This window comes from Barbus barbus, assembly GCF_936440315.1.
Source record: "Barbus barbus genome assembly, chromosome: 26".
Taxonomy (NCBI): domain Eukaryota; kingdom Metazoa; phylum Chordata; class Actinopteri; order Cypriniformes; family Cyprinidae; genus Barbus; species Barbus barbus.
Window position 1 is genome coordinate 28,303,181 of NC_136754.1, and position 20,048 is coordinate 28,323,228.

Sequence of the window (20,048 nt, forward strand, 5' to 3'; positions counted from 1 at the left end):
AATGCCCCTCACTAATCTCAGAAGCTTGATTCTTGAACTGGGCTTGTATTTGGTTGCTTCAGCATTGAACACGGAAGTGAAGCATCTCTGGTGACCGACTGACCATTTGTGAGCCTGGACCACAAAACCAGTCATAAGGGTGAATTTTTTTAAATTGAGATTTATCTGAAAGCTGAATAAATAAGCTTTCCATTGATGTATGGTTTGTTAGGACAATATTTGGTCGAGATACAACTATTTGAAAATCTGGAATCTGAGGGTGCAAAAAAAATACCTGTGCTACTTATGACTGGTTTTGTGCTCCAGGGTCATATTTAGTTGATGGGAGGGTAGAGAGATCTACAGTAAGTGTGCCTGGTGTGGCGGTGTTCTGTGTCGCTGTCATTAATTCTCCACTGAAACGGCCTCCAGTTCCCCAAACACCTCCCTCGCCTTCTCAGCAGAAGCACTTTAATAAGTGACAAATAGGATCGGCCGGGCCTGCGGGGTCAGAAGCCTGGAATCAGGCACCGGGGCGCTCAGCCCAACGAGGAGGAGGGAAAGCAATCTAGGACAGCGTTCCTTTGGCCCGAATAGGCTGCCATGGATAATGCAGCCAAGCCAGTAATACATGGCAGGGAAGGCATGATGGTGGGAAAGGAGGGGTGCTGCTCTCCTCCACTCCCTTTGGCCGGCTCTCTTACAGGGTGCCTTTTGTTCAGCCCACTCCTGCTGCTCCAGCGGCTTGGGGTTTGTGTGTGGCGCTCAGGCCATCCCCGGGCCTGGATTTTTGCACTTGTCTTTTGTCTGCGCTTTGCTCTTTTCTCGCACGGCCCCAGGTGCCAGCCAACAGAATGCCGCCTTTCACAGCAAACTCAATGCAAATGCAAACACTCCTCTCTATTATAGCGACAGGAGTACATTCCAACAGTCAGGAAGCAGCACTCAACATAAGAACAAAACAGATTGAGAAAACATCTAAAGGATTGAGGTGTATTAGTGAGTCGATGACGCCACGTTATAAAAACACGGTTTATTTCACTAAAAAGTGATTGTGTCTGCTACAATCAGGTCATATACATGGGTTTTCTCTTTATGCATTGAAGACCGAGGCGTGTCTAGGGTACATTTCACCTTTCAAAGGAAAAAAATACATATTTTAAAGCCTATATATATAGGACTATTGACAGTTTTTGCATTGCAATATTATATTAATGTCAAATTTTACAGCAAAACTACATTTCCTCTGTGATTCTGATTTCTGTAACAAAAGAAAGTGCTTTAAAATCAGAACAGGCACAAATTCAAATAGGAGTACAATGGCTTATTAATCATTTTATTTGAGTATTTTGGGGGAAAGTGATGTCAAAAAATTTTGATGGTCAATTTAATATAATCAATAGCCTAAACAAGCCTCAACTTGTTTTTATCCAAAATTTGATGGATTGTGACCCAAGACATGTTTTGGACAGATTTCCTGAGATTTAACCTTAAAAAGTACAGTTACTAAACAAAATGCAGTCACACTTTTCAGAATGAGAGCACTGTACACACCAATTAATCTGGGCGCTAAGTTTTTACTCCGCATTTACGATGCACTCGGAAATCCTTATTAGTCTGCTGCAATGATAGACGTGCTAAAAAAGTTTTTCGCATGCAGGCAACCTTGTCAAAATGATCACTGTTCACACAGAACTGAGAAAACAGCTAAAAACGCTGTATTATGCACACCAGGCCAGTAGGTGGCGATGTCACTTTGTCACATATATGCATGTGCATAACATCAATGTTTTCAGTTTCACATAACGTTTGCATTTTCATAGTTTACACATATGATAACTGTATCGTTTTTAGAAACTTGCACTTTGAAACCCATTTTCAAAAGTTTGAGGTGTTGCGGTGAATTGATGATTCAACGACGCTGTTGTTTTATTTCGCGAAACATATACAAGAATAAAAAGTGTTCACGTCTGCTGCGTTTTCGGTTTATGCATCAGACTAAAACACGTCCAGGTTAAATTTCACCTCAAAATCAAAAATAAAAATAAATAAAAAATTCAATTTCAAAGCGACTACTAACATTTTTTGCATTGTGATATTATTTTCATGACATTTTTCCTAATTTTACCCCCAAATTTATTTATTTTGAGTTTTTTGTCATTACAAATTTTGATTCTATCTTTTTCTGATTGCTATAATAAAAAAAATGTATTTGCACAAATTCAGTACAACAAAAATAATTTTTGAAAAAATATGAAAGTATTTTGGGGGGAAATTATGTAAAAAATGTTGATGATCAATTTTAATAGCCTTAATCAAGCTTCATTTTCTTGAGCCAAAATTTGATGAAATGTGACCAAAGACATATTTTGGACAGAAGCAACCTTAAAAAGGACAGTTACTAAAGGAAATGCAGTTGCACTTTGTGTCCAGAATGAGTGCTGTACACACCAAATCCGACAGTGTTTTACTCTACATTTACAGGATAAGTGTAATGCACCCAGAAATCCTCATCAGTCTGCCACACGCACATCTGCCATGTCTTGTGGCCTGAGTTGTCCAGAGTCTGGCAGAGAGGCAGCTGGATGCGTTCTCGGGGTGAGGAGGTGTGGATAGCGGGGCATCAGTCGTCTGAGCTGCTATCATGGCGCCGCCGGTAGCTGTGTGCCGGGGAGCCGCGGCCAGCGTGGTGGCCGTCAGAGGACGAGTCGTGCCAGCAGCGGCGGTGCTGGTGCGGGGGGGGTCAGGTTCCTGTGGTCTGCCTTTGGCCCCCCTCCTGAATGGCTGTCACGGACTCCGGCTCCACTCTGACTGCTCCTTGATGGATTAGGACCATGGTGGTCCCGGGGATCTTTTCTCTCCGCCTGGGGAGCACAAAACACACCTAGACAATCATTTATTCCTGGTGAGCATGGGAAGTTCGGTTCCGTTTGAGAGATGTGTATACATAGTAACAGAATTTTTAGTAAAATTAAATATTTTCTTATTTGGAAGAAAATGTAATTTAAATTCAATCCATTTCTCTAAGGTATTTAGATTGTAGAGATAAAGTTAATATAGATAATATTAACTTTCACATTTTTTATTCGTTATTTTGAACTCAATTAAAAAGCAGACGTTGTAAAACTGTCATTTAAGGGACATACGTAAAGGCAGTTTCAAACTAAGATCCGATCTTTTGTCCCTCTGTTTACATTCACTTAAAGGGACAGTTCACCCAAAAATGAAAATTCTGTCATCATTTACTCACCCTCAAGTAGTTCCAAACCTGTATGAATGTCTTTGTTCTGCTGAACACAAAGGAAGACATTTTTTGAAGAAAGTTTGTAACCAGGCTGTTTTGGGGCACCATTGACTTCCATAGTAGGAAAAAAAATACTATAGAAGTCAATGGTGCCCCAGAAGTGCTCTGTTTCCCTCATTCTTCAGAATATCTTCCTTTGTGTTCAGCAGAGCAAAGACATTCATACAGGTTTGGAACTACTTGAGAGTGAGTAAATGATGACAGAATTTTAATTTTTGGGTGAACTGTCCCTTTAAGACACAACTCATACCTGAGTTTACATTAATACCCACCCAAACTAAACTGATTGCATTACTGATCGCTTTCAGTGACATGGTTGACCCTCAGGTTTTATATAGGCACATATAAAAATTATTTATAATACATGTTGGGTGGTTCTTTGACTAATGCACACCAGGGGCCTGTTTCAATAAAAAAAGTTTACCATATAAACCAGGCTTATTTCAGTTAATCTGATTTATTTTGAACCAAATCAACTGACAATAAGTCAGACTAACTGAAATAAACCTGGCTTATTTGGTCAAATTGTTTTATGAAACAGGCCCCAGATGTGATTATCTCGCATATATGCACCACGATCACTAGCCTGCATGGACAAGTTAAAGCGGTCACTGATGCTTGCAGCGCAATATTTGACAGAACAGACAAAATAACGGTAGTTTTCATTAGTTCATTTCTCTATGAGTCGTTACATTGGGACAAGCACAAAACAATATTAGAAAATATACTTAACTCATTAACCAAGACCCTCAAAAGCAAAAAAAAAAGACAAACCCAAAATGAAATGCCAATAGCTCTTGAACCCTGACTGAAAAGTCCCGGCACTGATATGTAGTTACCACTCGAACCTAACCATATGTGCTTCCCTGGCGATCCATTGCTGTGAAATACGCCAGCATCACAAACAAATGATTCATCCAAACATGACCCATTTTTAATTATTCAAACTCATTATGAAAGTAATTTACTGTCACCTACTGGCCATTTTACTTTCATATTTTTTAAATAATTTTATATTTCTATATACAAAAATGTATATAAGTGCTGTATAGTAATCTGGATTATGTAATCACATTCTAGAAATTAAGTGCTTGTAATTGGATTATATTACGTTTTAAAATGTGTATAATCAGATTACAGTTACTTTTTTTTTTATAGATTAACACATTACATACCATCCACAAAATGGCAGTAAATTATTCATAATATTATGATTCTCCCTAATTCTTTGTTCGTTCGTTTTTTTTCCAGAAAGTCTCTCAGAGGAACTGCACACACCAGCCACTAGTTGGAGACAAAAATATTTAAAACCTGGAAGAGTTTGGTCATATAATGTCACTGATGTTTTTATGTTTGTTCATATATGCAGGAATACCCAAACCCCGAAGGCATAAAATATCAGTCCCCCCAAGATTAAGTTAATACTTCAATATTTTAACAACACATTCCCCGTTCTCTGATGTTCACACTGACATGATGCAGGTAAGCAAATAAAACGTCTATTTTTGGCATTCAAGTGTTTTATTTTATTTTGATTGTTTAAATTACAAATTTTTTTTATTATTATTATATTTTTATTGCAACCTACCAAATAAGATTGTACCATTTTTGTTAAAATGTGTTGTCAAACCAATTCAGTTTTATATTTCGATGCAAAACACAACATTCAGATTTAAATTAATTTACCACATTATCTTTGGTTATTTAATATTTTTTTGACGGGTTGCAGGCAGGCACATATAACAATTGCTGGTTAAGGAGCTACAGTTAGTTACATTCCCCCCCCAAAAAAACAATTAAAAAAAGTGAAACAATTAAAAATGGACTATTTGAACCATTACTTGTGTGGGCTATTTTTATTGTTTTGTTACTTTAGAAACATGCTCATGTCAAACTCTCTAACTAAGAAAGAGGAAACACTCAAACTGTCTTACACCGCCCTCTTGTGAACAACCTGCCTTATACCTCAGAGAAGGAAAACTAATTCTCTAGGTTCACAATTTAGAAACATTTATAAAGGTATTTAGTTTACTGACATGAGGGAAAACTACCTTTTACTGCAGCTTTCAGAGTCTGAATCTGAAGAGTCACTTCTGTGCTTTGATTTCTCTTTCTTGCTTTTCTTTTCCTTTTTACTCTTCTTTTTTCTGTCAGATCTGTAATTAATATCAGTACTCAGCTTAGATACCGTGGTCTTTGTCAGTAGTGTGCTTTGTAGTCATGAATTCTCATGTTTCTTCTGATACATGTTTAAAAACCTTCCACATGTAATGTTTGGCCATAAAAGATATTAAATATATCCTTGCTTTACACCACACAAATGCATATATATTATACCTTTTATCTTCTTTATCAGGTCCGTGGGCTTCCTCGGGCGTCTTACTGGCCTCTATCAGCTTTGTGGTGCTGACAATAAATCAATAATTAAATAAATACAAGATCAGTGATTTACAGTGCTTGTAATATTGTTGAGATATTAAAACCATGACACATTCTCATATTCAAATTAGCATCAAAATTAATTATGTCTATGTACCGTGAAAACTGGCAACCCCATTTTTTTCTTGTTTGGAAAGCACCATTCCTCTCGGTCCAGCCCTGATGATGAAAAATAGCAGAATCTCATGATATACCTGTGTCACGTCAATTAGATTTATATATGAAAGTAACATATAACAGTAGAAGAGCTAGTTATAAACTAGTGCCGTTTCTCAAACTGTAGCGATTTTTATTTTATCTAACATCAATATGCATTTCATTTTGAAAATATGACCTTCAGGACCATTAGGATTTTTGCATTGTCACGATTTTCATGACAATTAAGCACATATGTGACCCTGGAGCACAAAACCGGTCTCAAGTCGCTGGGGTATATTTGTAGCAATAGCCAAAAATACATTGCATTTGTCAAAATTATACATTTTTCTTTTATGCCAAAAATCATTAGGATATTAAGTAAAGATCATGTTCCATGAAGATATTTAGTAAATTTCTTACCATAAATATATTAAAACTTAATTTTTAATTAGTAATATGCATTGCTAAGAACTTAATTTTGACAACTTTTTGATTTTTGATTTTTTGTTGCACCCTCAGATTCCAGATTTTCAAATAATTGTATCTCAGCCAAATATTGTCCTAATAAACCATACATCAATGGAAAGATTATTTATTCAGGTTTCAGATGATTTATATATCTCAATTTTGAAAAATTGACACTTAAGACTGGTTTTGTGGTCCAGGGTCAACATTTGTCTGCACTTTTCATCACTGTAAAGCACATTAATCTCATTCTTGGTACTACAATGTTGACAAATACTATATTATCAAAGATTAGACTGTTAGAATTATTACATTATTTAAATTGTATTTTTACATAATTGTAATATTGGTTGTCCTGGATTTCATTTACATCATGAGAATTTTTTTTTTTTTTTTAGAATTTAGAATATTTAGAATAGAATACAATATTTTTTTTAGAATAAAAATATAATTATTTTATTTATTTGCATTAAAGTAATTTGAATTTAGTGGAAATTTTGCTTAACTGTCAAGAAAATAATGACTAAAATAATAACTAAATAAAACTAGTGAAAATAAATGTTTTTATATTTTATTTCAGCTAACGTTTATTTTATTTAAAGCAACAACAACAACAAAAAATAGTTAATAGTTCTAATTTTAGATTTAGTTTCCTATAACAGCCCTGCATGGAAGCGCTGAATCAGTAGTTATACCAAACTCATGCTGACCTTCTGACTGACAGAGGAAAGATAAGCAGGCAACTATGTAAATAAAATGAAAGGTCAGCTGAATGTCTTGGCAAAAAAAAAAAAAAAAAATGGTACATCAAATTAGGAATTCTACTATGACGAATTGACGATATTTTCTTATGAATATTAAACAGGTTGCGTCTCGTTTGCCCAATAGGCTTCGCTGACGTCAGCACGGCATGTTAAATATTCATAGACCTGGCCCGCGCTTCAGCAATATTAATGAGCTACGCATGCGCTCTAGCGGGACGCTCCAAACAGGTTACCAGGCAACGCCTGTAAGACCTTATTAATATTCAGAAGGCCAGCACGTCACCATAGTAGGATTTGTAAAGTACCGAGCTGCGACCACGTCCCATGCCACTCTGGGCACTTTATCTAGAAAGTTCAACACGTCCACAGCTGTGTCCGACACATAACACAAGCAGACGATGTAATGAGAGATCACACCAAGGAAAACGGTAGGAATGTCTGCATTTACTGAAACTTTATTCAGCGAAGAGACGTTTATTTATAGCCCAGAAGACAATCTGCCATGATGGATCAAGCTACACAACTACTCATTATTATTCTCAGGTTTATCAAGCCTGTGAACACCAAAATATGAATACAAACCAGTTACAAGCGCTCTAATCGGAAATTATGAATTAATTCAAGTGTGTAAAGTGCAAAATAAGTGTGCTTATGTGAATATAATCGCTTATTTGGGAATAGTTTACACTGTAATCGTGTAGACAGTGTTGCTAGCCGCGGCTAGTTCGAGCTGCTAGCTCCATACTCACCCAAATAGTTCTCTCTGTGTTTCCCAGTTAAACTGGTCCTGACCCCCTCTCACCCCTCCAGATCTCGACGAGCCAAACATGACCTCTGCTCCTCCAGACACACGTCCAGTCTCCTGAAAGCGCTGAGATGTTTACACGTGTGCTGCAGAACAATCAGGCCTCGCTTTTCCACAACATCCGGGAACCCGCTTGCTTTTATATTATCAACTTAACTTGGCGCTTTTTGTTTAATCACCACGAACACTATCTCGTCGATCAAGTTCAAAATTGTCTATTTTCTTTCAATTGTTCGTGAGGCGTTTCCCTGTAAGAAGATGTCAACATCATGTGCGGTTTGGCGCGCGGATGCTCTAAAGATCTGCGAGGCGCGCGTCGCCTTCTGATGACGCGTCAGTGATGGCTCTCATGCGAAAAGCAGTCAGCTGAGCGAGAGAGGAAGATTATAGGCGAAGGGAGGAAGATATTCTCCCCGTATTTGATCACTTTTTCCCACCCGATGTATGTGAGGTTTATCTCCAGGTTTTTTTCAGGTGAGTTGAAACGAGCTGTAGCTTTTAATCATATGTGATGGTCGCTAGCTGCATCAGCTGTCTTTGTTGAGGATGCAGTAAAGAAGTTGTGAAGTGCTATTATAATGTTGATTCTTCATTTTATGCCTTTTTACTCTTATAGTTGATTTTATTCATCACGTTCGGTATGTTTCAAAGTGACCCTGCTGGTTTATGCTTTAATCATATGCATGTAATACATGTGTAATGCACTACAAGTTTAAATAACAATACAACGTTGTTCCTGGATAGATATATTTATAGTTGGGTTTTTGATTGTATCTGTGGCTTTGCTGCATGTGCATGTACAGACCAGTCCAAACTACTAGTGGAAAATATTTCTGGTTTGCATTTTTCTCATTTAATAGAAAAAAATGTAATAAGACAGCTTATTGTCAGACTAACATTTAAAAATGTTAAAGTGATCCGGTATAATTAGAGAATGTTCCAAAGAGCATGTTGTGTGCTTCACGGAAGGAGGAGTCGGATCTCTAAATCAGGAAATATCCAGGCAGGGAAAAGAAGGAAGATGACAGAAGTGCATGAGTTATCTGCAAAACATTCAGCAGTCAAACAGTTATAACAAGCAGAAGCAAATGAAAAAAACACTTTGCAGGGTGCCTCTAATTTCTGAAATTGTGCATGCTTGATTACTTTTCGTCTCCTCCCAAGTAAGATGCAAAGAAAGTACATTAAGGAGTTAAACTGAACACAGAGGAATTGCAGCAAAGTTTCTATTTATTTTGGACTATTCTTGATCACTTGAGGGATTTCTGCCCAAATGTTTCTAAAAAAAAAAAAAATTAATTAACCCTTGTGCTGTACTGAAAGTCCTGAAAATTTGGTGATCTGGGCTTATCTCCATCTCCGTGAATATGGCCAGAATTATACACAAATGTGACCCTGGAGCACAAAACCAAAACCGGTCACATGGCAAGAGGTCGCACCGTATGACTTGCATTAAGCTGTGGATGTCACGTGCAGCTCATTTATTAAGAGTATGTGTTTAATTAGGCATCTTATGACAGAGGCTGAAACAGTGTTGTTAAATAGGCCTAGTTGAATAGTTTTTTTCTCTCAGCATGACATATTTTTAAAATGATATTGTCACTTGTGTGTGATTACAGCTGTTTTGTGCAGTCCAGCTGTTGTGAAGAATGCAGGGATGTAGATGGTGCATATTCCTTATTCAGGCTTCAATTGGTCCCTATTTAACTGAATACTTGAATAGAAATGTTAATAGCACAGAGTGTTAAAGGAGGGGGCTTAATTGCAATGATGCAAAAATTAATTTTCAGCAGATTTTTTAGGGCTTGCATCGCTTTCCAAAAAGAAAGACAAAATGCAAGAACTGGCTTGAATGCAGTGTGTATGTAAACACACTCTTGTGACCGGGGGCTCTGATTTTGACACTGAAAGGGAGCCGTTTGGATTTACCTTCAAGCGCCTCATGTCAGTCACAGCTGTGTTTGCTCTGAGACGTCACTTCAGCGCTCGCTGGAATAAGACGCAAGGCTATTTTAAATCAAAGATGCTATTTTAGGATTTTGCATGGTTGCGTTCAATGCCCTGCATTGTGATGCTGTTGTTTATTAGTTATTAATTATATGCAGTGGTGGACAAAGTACACAAATCAAGTATTTAAGATTATATGCCCCCAATCAAATATTACTCCAGTCAAAGTAATTTATCATAATCACTTTAATGACGATTAATGAATAATTGCTTATTACATTTTCTAAATATTGGGTGTAATTTAAACTGAAATTTCTGCATTAATTGATTTGAAAAATAAGCTATAGTAACTTAATGATATTGTCTTGATAACATAAAAATTTAGCAGTGGATTTCTAGTTCCCAGCATAGTTTGCACATGACTGTATAAGGAGAATAAAGCAGTGTTTAAAGGGATAGTTCACCCAAAAATGTATCTGTTGAACACAAAAGAAGATATTTTGAAGAATGTTGTAACCAGTCAGTTGCTGGTGCCTATTGACTTCTATACTGCCGTGCAAAGGCAAAAGACCGTAACTTCGATTTTGGTCTAATATGAGTTTTTTTGGGACATTCAAGGCATCCTTTATCATGTGCATAAGTATCTTGAGTCAATTTCTTTGTTTTTCTGAGAAAATAAATAATATAAAAAAAAATGTACTGTCCATTAAAGTCTGCTGCATTTAAATGACAGTGTAGACAAATTAATTAATCAAAGCATATTAAATGCAAAGTTGACTGGAAGGAAGACATTGGGTAGGAAAAGGTGCTCAAGAAACAGGGATGACCGCAAGTTTGAGAATACTGTCAAGCAAAGCTGATTCAAACACTTGGGAGAGCTTCACAAGGAGTGGGCTGAAGCTGGAGTCAGTGCATCAAGAGTCACCACGCTCAGACATCTTCAGGAAAAGGGCTACCAAGCCACTTCTGAAACAGAAACATCGTCAGAAGCATCTTACCTGGGCTAAGGAGAAAAAGAACTGAACTGTTGCTCAGTGATCCAAAGTCCTCTTTTCAGATAAAAGTACATTTTGCATTTCATTTGGAAATCAAGGTCTGGAGGAAGACTGGAGAGGCGCAGAATCCAAGCTGCTTGAAGTCCTGTGTGAAGTTTCTGAAGTCAGGGATGATTTGGGGTGCCGTGACGTCTGCTGGTGTTGGTCCATTGTGTTTTATCAAGTCCAAAGTCAATGCAGCCGTCTACCAGGAGATTTTAGAGCACTTTATGCTTCCATCTGCTGACAAGTTTTATGAAGATGCTGATTTCCTTTTCCAGCAGGACTTTAGCACCTGCCCACAGTGCCAAAACCACTTCCAAGTGCTTTGCTGACCATGATATTACTGTGTTTGATTGGCCAGCCAACATGCCTGATCTGAACCCCATATGAGATCTATGGGATATTTTCAAGAGAAAGATGAGAAACAGTCGATCCAACAATCCAGACGAGCTGAAGGCTCAATAGTGCCTCAGCAGAGCCACAGGCTGATCGCTTCCATGCCATTCCTCACTGATGCTGGAGTTTGTGCTAAAGGAGCCCCGACCAAGTATTGAGTGCAGAAATGAACATACTTTAAAGAACTTGAACTTTTCTGTTTTGCAAATCCTTTTTTTGATTGATCTTAGGAAATAGTCTAATCTTTTGAGATGCACCTGTAATTGCCAAATTTCCAGTGTCCTACCTATAATTAATTTGGCTGGACAAATAATAAAAGAAAAAATGTTAAAGTCATTTTTCTCAGTTTCACACTCTAGAGAGTTGCGGTCTTTTGCCTTTGTAGGGCAGTATAGTAGACTTCTATAGAAAATACTGTGAGAGTCAATGGGACCGTGAAGTGATTGGCTGCCAACATTCTTCAGAATATCTTCTTTTGTATTCAGCAAAAGAAAGAGATTCATACAGGTTTGAAGCAATTTGAGGATGAGTAATTAATGACAGAATTTTCATTAGAAGTCATTATAACTCAAAAAGACTTGAGTGCGATCTCATAATACCTGTAGGGAGAGAGTGGTGTAGTGTCGCAGTCACACAGATATGGATCATAGAGCTTAAATGGGCTTCAGTCTCACATTATCGGGAATTATGAGTCGTGAACAAAATATACTGTACGATATTTAAAAAAGGAGGAAAAATAAATTGCGTGTGTGGTCGGAATATAGTATAAACATACAATGCACAATCTGACATTACACGCTGTAGATTTAGCAGTTGTGAAGTCGATTCGTAAAAAAAAAAATACTCTAGTATAGTAATGAGAATTTAATTTGAATAACCATTGAGAATATTATGAATTTTGTCAAGATGGATTGTTTTAGTTTAATAGTTTATTTAAGAAAAAAAAAAAAGCTTTTCTTTATGCTTAATAATTTTCTTTTGATTTGATAACCTGGACATGTTTGGTGTAAAATTCATCCACCCATTTGTAGTCAGTTTAGTTAATTATTTTGAATGAATTATGTAATTATTTGAATAATTCAGTAGCTTTATGGGAAATCTGATCATTTACAAGTGTTGGTGTTTTTGTCTGTTTTTCATAAGTGCTAAGCAGAAGTGTTTCTCAGTGCTGAGTCGGTATGCTGTAATGTTTTGATACCATGGCAGTAACTGCTGTGAAGGCTTGGGTGTGACGGGTTTGGTTTGCGGTGAGCTGATTGGAGCAGGATATTATCTAAAGGCACACACACACAAACATTCAGATCACACTTAGTGCTGCTGTGCATGTTTTCAGTTTCATTTACACGCACCAAAGTGACACGTTAACACTTGAGCAAGGTAAGCAGGGCACAGAGCTGTTGTTATTAATAATGTATTATAATAAATATAGTTTGAATGCTTAAATATAAACTTAGGAGAGCAGTGTTTGCAGTTCATGCTAAAGAAGTTGTTTAATGACATTATCACTAGTTTCTATATTGATTTTCTTTAGGAACAAATTTGTTTAGCAAATGTGGTTCAGGTGAATGTAATAGCTCAATACAGGATCTGTAGTCTTCCACTATCACAGCTGTTAAAAAGTCCTACAGTTTCTATAGCATTTGTCTCTGGAATAAAAATGGATAGTCTCTGTGGATAGTCTCCTCTGATTTCATTAGCTGCATTCAGTTAATGAGCTGTTGTGCTCCAGGCCTGTTGGGACATGTTGAGATAAAATCAATGTCCACCCTTATATCATGTTTTGTTTTACCATTTAGCAGCAAAAACCTTTCAACGTTGATAATAATAAAAACCATTAAAAATTGATTACCTGTATTATTATAATAATAATAATAATAGAGCAGCAAATCAGCATCACAGCAATAAATTAATTTTAAAACGCATTCAAATAGTTAATATTTAACAATATTACAGTTTTTAATGTATTTTTGCTCAAAAATGTAGCCTAGGCAAGCATTAGGAGTACCGATCAGTACTAAGTAAATAGTTTGATAAAGGTTTAGACTCATGCTTGAACAAAAGTGGCTTTATTGTGGAAGTGTATATTGTTTTCTGAAGGCCTCTTTCTCTCGGTGTGATGTAGCGATGGCTGGACCGAGGCCTGTGGTGATGAGCGGACCGTCTGGAGCTGGCAAAAGCACTCTGCTGAAGAAGCTGCTCAAGGAGTTTGATGGTGTATTCGGCTTCAGCGTTTCCCGTAAGTCACATACTGAAGTACAAAAGCTGAACAGCAGTGGAAACTAAAAAATTCGAAATAACCAAGAATGATCTTTGCCCAGATACGACGCGGAGCCCCCGTCCCGGAGAGGAGAACGGCAAAGGTTAGGCTTTTGATCTGCTACAGAAATGCAGTTTTTCTTGCATTATGCTCACTGAACAAAACCCAGCCAGCATGACATGCTTTCACAACAATGACAGGCATTCATTACATAAACATCTAGTTATTTGGGTGCGATTAAACATTTTAATTTGAATGAACGGCAGTTTATGTGACTGTTCAGGCCAACACAAACATTAACAATCTGTCAGTGCAATCATTTTTATACAGTAACAGTCACGCATTTGGTTGCATGCCCAGAACTGCTGCTATTACATCAGAGTTATTCACCAACACAATGTTTTGTTTTTGACAGTGAATAGCAGTGGAAGAATTCAGACCCAGCTTGATTTCTCTGTGCTCTTGGAGTTGGAGTTGTTTGATAAACACCATAGCAAAAAAAAAAAATATATATATATATATATATATATATATATATATATATATATATATATATATATATATATATATATATATATTTATTTATTTATTTGTGGCTGTTTGAATTTTTTTTCTTCTCTGTGACAAGCGGGTGTCAGAAACAGAAAGTTACGCAGTGCTGCCATTGTTCATGTACAGTATATTAAGAATATTAATAAATAAAGTACAAGTACAAATATAGGGTATATCAACATTTTGATAAGCAAATGATATGGTATATCTTTTCCATACATGCTGCCTATTGTCAGATTGTGAAATTGCATTTTCATTTATCCATCTGTTTTTTTTTACCACATTGGTCTGAGAGAAATGTGAAAATGAGTTTTTGTGCTGTTAGTGAGAGCAGACCTTTAGCTGTAGTTTCTTATACGCATGAGATTCACACAGCAGAGTCAGTTCATGAACATGTGATGTGATTGACACCCTAATGAGCTAAAAATGGGGCGGCAGCTGTAAATGAAGCACTCAAATGCATGCTTTATGAATGTATGTTGTCTTATTGTTTCTATTGGTATTCTGGCTTATCAAAGTTCTGTCAATGAGAGACCTATCTTCTGAAAAACTCCCCCTTTTTTTAGATTATCACTACGTTACCAGGGAAGTGATGCAGGCGGCCATAGCAAAGGGTGAATTTATCGAAAATGCTGAATTTTCAGGGAACTTGTATGGAACAAGGTATAGTCCTCCTTATTAAGAGTCTTGTTCGTATGTGAAGGCACCTCGCTGACATCCTTCGTTTGGTACTAATCGAATTTCTCAAAAGTGTTTGTGATTAATGAATGGTGTGTAACAGCAGCGTCCAATCCTGCAGAGTTTAACTCCTCCACGCTTGTTTGATTCGCTGATCCTGCTGCGTTTGACCCTCTGGAGTTTGTTTTTCAAGAAAATAAATGTTGCATGTTTTTTTATTGTACTTCTAGGGGATGTTATTGTACAAAATTTTATTTATGGAATGAATATGATCCAGTTATTATCTGTTAACCACTTCTTGAGCATAGACCTGAAAATTAAATTTCCAACTTAAACCGGCGTAAATGTTTAATGCTTTGGAGCACAGACTTTGCTTTGGTCTCCTTTTAAAGAAGACACTTTTTCTTTCACTTCAGAAACTATTTTCCAAGTGTGTGTGTGTGAGAGAGACCCTGGACCACAAAACCAGTCATAAGTGTCAATTTTTCAAAATTGAGATTTATGCATCACATGAAAGCTGAATAAATATGTGTTCCATTGATGTATGGTTTGTTATGATAGGACAATATTTGGCTGAGATGCAACTATTTGAAAATCTGGAATCTGAGGGAGCAAAAAAATCAAAATATTGAGAAAATCACCTTTAAAGTTGTTCAAATGAAGTTCTTAGCAATGCATATTACTAATCAAAAATGAGGTTTTGATATATTTATGGTAGGAAATTTACTAAATATCTTCATGGAACATGATCTTTTCTTAATATCCTAATGATTTTTGGCATAAAAGAAAAAGTGATAATTTTGACCCATACAATGTATTGTTGGCTATTGCTACAAATATACCCCAGCGACTTCAGACTGCTTTTGTGCTCCAGGGTCACATGATTATAGTATGGAAAATGCATTCAAAAAATTACATTTTATATGAAATATGTAACGTTTTTGTGAAAATCAAAGCCATATATCTAAACAAGTTATGTTCCAAATATGAGGTTGACATCAAAAAATGAGTTTTCAGTAAGATTTTGTTGAAATTCGCTTCCCATTCATTTCCAATGTGGCCATTTTTGACTGCAAACATTACAAGTGTGGATATTTTTTTATTTTTTCAGGACCATTTAATCTTTTCGAATCATGTCCTTTGCAAGTTTCGTACAATTCTGATGAAGTAAACAATAAATAAATAAACATTTTCTGTCAAAAATAACTGAACCGCACCAGAGGGTTAATGAGGGTTGGAGCTAAACTCTGCAGGACAGCGGCCCTCCCTGAGCAGGTTTGGAAACGTTTTTCCAAATGATGGGAAGATTGGGTTAATTTACTGACTCTCTTTCATTCTCGTTCATCAAAACAAATATAGTCAAGCCATTCAGTTGATTGGAGTGGCATTAAATATTATATTTTCAACAAACATGTCCACCTATGCAATCTTGATCGTATTCCAGGAAATCATTATAATGCAGCCAAAGATATGAGGATATCATGTGACAGACGCATGAATGAACTAATGGTTCATGAACTAATGTTTGTCCTCATATTCAAACTAGAGAAATACTGTATGCATGCAGGAATATGGATGTAATTGTAACTAACATCATTTTTGCCCGTTCACAGTAAAGCAGCTGTACAGGCTGTTCAGGCCAAAAATTTGATTTGCATTTTGGACATTGACATGCAGGGAGTGAAGAACATCAAGAGAACCGATCTCAACCCCATCTATGTGTCCATCCAGCCTCCATCAATGGAAATCCTGGTGAGAAGTCATCCATCTCGATCCAAGCATTACATTTACATGTCTTTTTCACGTTTTAATCTAAAGCTTAACTTCTTCAGGAAAAACGATTAAGGGACAGAAAAACAGAATCTGAGGAAAGTCTACAAAAACGTTTACATGCAGCCAAAGTTGACATGGAAATAAGTAAGCGTCCGTTCCTATGCTAATTATTTTAAATGAAATACTGCAGTAATTGTTTTCACGTCTAACTGTTATATACCCATATTTCAGGTAAAGAGCCAGGTTTATTTGATGTGCTGATTATCAATGATGACCTTGACTTGGCGTATGGGAAATTAAAAGATGCTCTTCTTGAGGTAAAATTTTCCAGTCTGAATGTTCATCACTAGGGGCCAGATCTTGGCACTTTTATGAGATTGCGGTCTGATTTGCCCTATGTAAAATTAAATACTTCCTCTCATAAAATTTGCATTTGAAAGGGAAAATCCTACAGATGCATATGCATTAATATCAGTCTCATAGCGTGTCTTTAGTAAATGCTGACAGTATTTTTTTTAATGCAAAAGAGGGTTTGTGTCAGAGCAGGCTGTCAAAATCTCGTACCATTACATTCCTACCGTCAGATTTACTATCAAAACTTTCACAAAAACGCCACTCTATCACAGTATCAGGGTGCACTGCTAATAACAATGCAAGTGATTTAATTTTTAGTAGACATTCCTCTGATAAACACACATTTCAGTTATTTAACTTTATTTGGAACAGATGAACAAAATGCAGTGGAGCAAAAATTTTATATTTAGAAAAAAAATATTACTATCAAACACTATGCATTTTATGGTTTATTTATTGATTATTTTCCCATAGTTCAGTTGTTGTTTTTATTACTTTACAAATAGGAGTGTATCATGGGAGCCTGTTTCCACCACTGGATAAAAACCCCAAAAAATGCATCGTACAATTCAGACTTTTTTACCCCGCAATTGCGAGTTTACATCTTACAATTCTCACAACTGTGAGTTATATTGTCAGAATTGTGAACTGACTTTTTTTTTTATCTCACAATTCGGAGAAAATAAGTCAGAATTGTGGGATATTAACTCTCATTTGCGATGACAAAAAGTCTGAATTGTGAGATTAAAGGTCACAATTATCTTTTATTTTTAGGTCATGGTGGAAACAAGCTTCTATAGTGTATTGCATGAATGCAAAAAAAGAATTTAGGCATTCTTCATTTAGTCATTTCAATACAATGTACCTAATGTAATCTAATTCTTCTAAATAGATGTACGGCGGAAAAAAGACTTTAAATTCATGCATTAACATGTACCACAGAACCATTATATCCTATTGATTATAACATCTTCCTTCAGCTAGTTTTATCTGTGATCTCTCATGTGAGAATATTTCACTCCGTAAGCTCCTCATGGTTTCTGTTCCTCAAACAGGAGATCCAGAAGGTCAGAGACACCAACAAATCGTCCTGCTAACCACAGCGACCGCTCTCTTCAGCAGAACCTGTTCAAACCTCCACATTCCACCCAGGAAAGACTTCCTGAGGTTCAGTCCATACTCCGCTGAATGTCAAAGCTATATACATTACATATATATTCCGAGTTTAGTTCATGACCACGTATGTAATTCCTGGGCTAAAGGTCAGAAACATGAAGATACAACCAAGAAACACTCTAAACTCTCAAGTCTTTGAAAGGTTTGTTTTGATATTTTTCTTTCACCTTTTTTTATAACAATGGAAGAGACAATACAGATCATAGATTTTAAATATCTATCTAGCATGCTCACTAATTTATAGTTTTTTTTTCAATGCTTATCTTTTATAATAACTCATTCTTTGCTGTTGCAAACACAACGCAGCTTTCGCAATATTTTAACATTCAGAGCTATTATCTGCACATTTGACGTCTGATAGCCATATTTACTGATAAGTCGATTAAAGCTTGGCTTCTTAACTAATACCTAATTCTTAAACGATGGAAATGGTTGCGTCTCATCTGCTGGGGTCTTGAAATGCGTAATCATTTTCCTCATACACATTACTCAGATTACGCTTTGTAAATAAGGAAATTTCATATGTTTACTAGAGTTTTCAAAGCCAATTCAGACTGGTTTTTTTTAGCACAAGGCAGCTTATAAACACAGCCACAAGTCTCTTAAGTAGGTTTAGGAGACATTATTGATGCTTTTAGTCTTCTACAGCTGATCTTTAGTAGATTGTTCCAGCGATTCTGATCTGTACCTGTTAATATTAAATGTGACCATCAAATATGGATACCAAAATCATGCATCATTTTAAACTGAAACTATAGATTACATGCACAATTCATTTAATCTTACCTAAATTACACCATTATGTTTGTTAGTACTTGAAACATTTATTATTATAATAAAAGTAACAAACCAATGGATTGGGTCATTTGACCCACTGATAGTATAGAAAGTGATTTCACATGATAAAATACTCAAAAATTGGAAATCATGAGCTAAGTGGTGGTTTCAGTCCACCTGGTATAATGTATAATAACAGTTTAGAGTTTTCTTCTGTTTTTCTATTGAGCACATAAGCAGTGGCTGCATCAGAAGAGCATTTATATTTGCTTCTACCAACCTTCAAAGTACTATATGTTACTCCTTGTCTATTGAGTGTGAAAAAGATGTAATATAGTAGCTTGTGATGTACAGACCTACAAATAAAACATGAAGGTTATCAAAATGGAACAAAGGTTTTCCTAAAATGGCACAATATTAAATGATCCGAAGCGGGCAAATGACCAGACACCAGCTGTCTCTGGCATGTAAACGATCTTGTGTATGTGGCACGTTTACAAGTTGACTTTTTTTATGATGTTTTTATTTTAAAATATGGTTGAATGTCATGCCAGGCTTTAGATTCCATGGTTGGGAGTCTTATAAAACTGTATTCCTTGGTGTATCTTAAACCTTTCCTGTTTGTGGTGTATGTGAAATCTGAGAAATGCAGTTAATGTCTCAAAACAATGTCTAAACCAAATGTCACCGTTTTCTTTATTCTAGAACTATTTACATGTACCGTGCAAGTGTAATAAAACTACACCATTACAGAGACGTATGTGACTGTCTGATTAGTTATCAGTAGAAATATACATTGTAATATCTTATTTGCAACTTTGAATATGGGTCTGTTTCATTGCCGATATGATATAATGCCCATTTGATGTAATTGTGATATGTATACTATTAATGTAACTTTGTATTGTACTTGAAGATATTGATGTTATGTTAATAATAGTTAACCCTTGTTTAATTTTTGTTAATGCAAACAACATACAGTTTTGCCAAAATGTGTAGCTTTACTGGAATTTTAATATTTCACCAACATTTCCATTCATAAATCTACTTCACACTTTGTAAAAAAAAAAAAAATACTCAGGATATGAGTTATACTCGGGACCTTTAGGCCATATTTAACCTAGGTACCAATTAATCTGACAAAAACACACAAAATCTATATTTTTCCATATACTCAATGCGAAGCAGAAAAGAATAATGCATCTAA

At 36.1% G+C, this 20,048-nt stretch overlaps 1 protein-coding gene and 1 long non-coding RNA gene across 4 annotated transcripts; one reads left to right on the forward strand and one right to left on the reverse strand.

Annotated features, from left to right (window-relative positions):
- Window positions 1-999: 999 nt before the first annotated feature.
- LOC306846421 lies at window positions 1,000-8,190 on the reverse strand. The gene is made up of 5 exons (XR_013782066.1): window positions 7,839-8,190; window positions 5,820-5,881; window positions 5,621-5,689; window positions 5,335-5,439; window positions 1,000-2,843 (listed from the first exon to the last, which is right to left on the reverse strand). It is a non-coding gene; the product is annotated as an uncharacterized lncRNA (long non-coding RNA).
- Window positions 7,371-19,593, forward strand: LOC306846418 (guanylate kinase-like). Of its 3 annotated transcripts, XM_079379795.1 has the most exons (9): window positions 7,379-7,517; window positions 7,900-8,368; window positions 13,397-13,510; window positions 13,593-13,634; window positions 14,650-14,746; window positions 16,375-16,513; window positions 16,594-16,678; window positions 16,766-16,851; window positions 17,944-19,593. In XM_079379795.1, the coding sequence occupies exons 2-9, from the start codon at window positions 8,335-8,337 to the stop codon at window positions 17,983-17,985; spliced, it is 639 nt and encodes a 212-aa protein (XP_079235921.1). In that variant the 5' UTR covers window positions 7,379-7,517; window positions 7,900-8,334; the 3' UTR covers window positions 17,986-19,593. The 3 variants fall into 3 exon arrangements, with proteins under 3 accessions (XP_079235922.1, XP_079235921.1, XP_079235923.1); XM_079379796.1 differs by lacking the exon at window positions 7,900-8,368 and having other exon boundaries at window positions 7,371-7,517; XM_079379797.1 differs by lacking the exons at window positions 7,379-7,517; window positions 7,900-8,368 and adding an exon at window positions 12,558-12,651.
- Window positions 19,594-20,048: the final 455 nt, after the last annotated feature.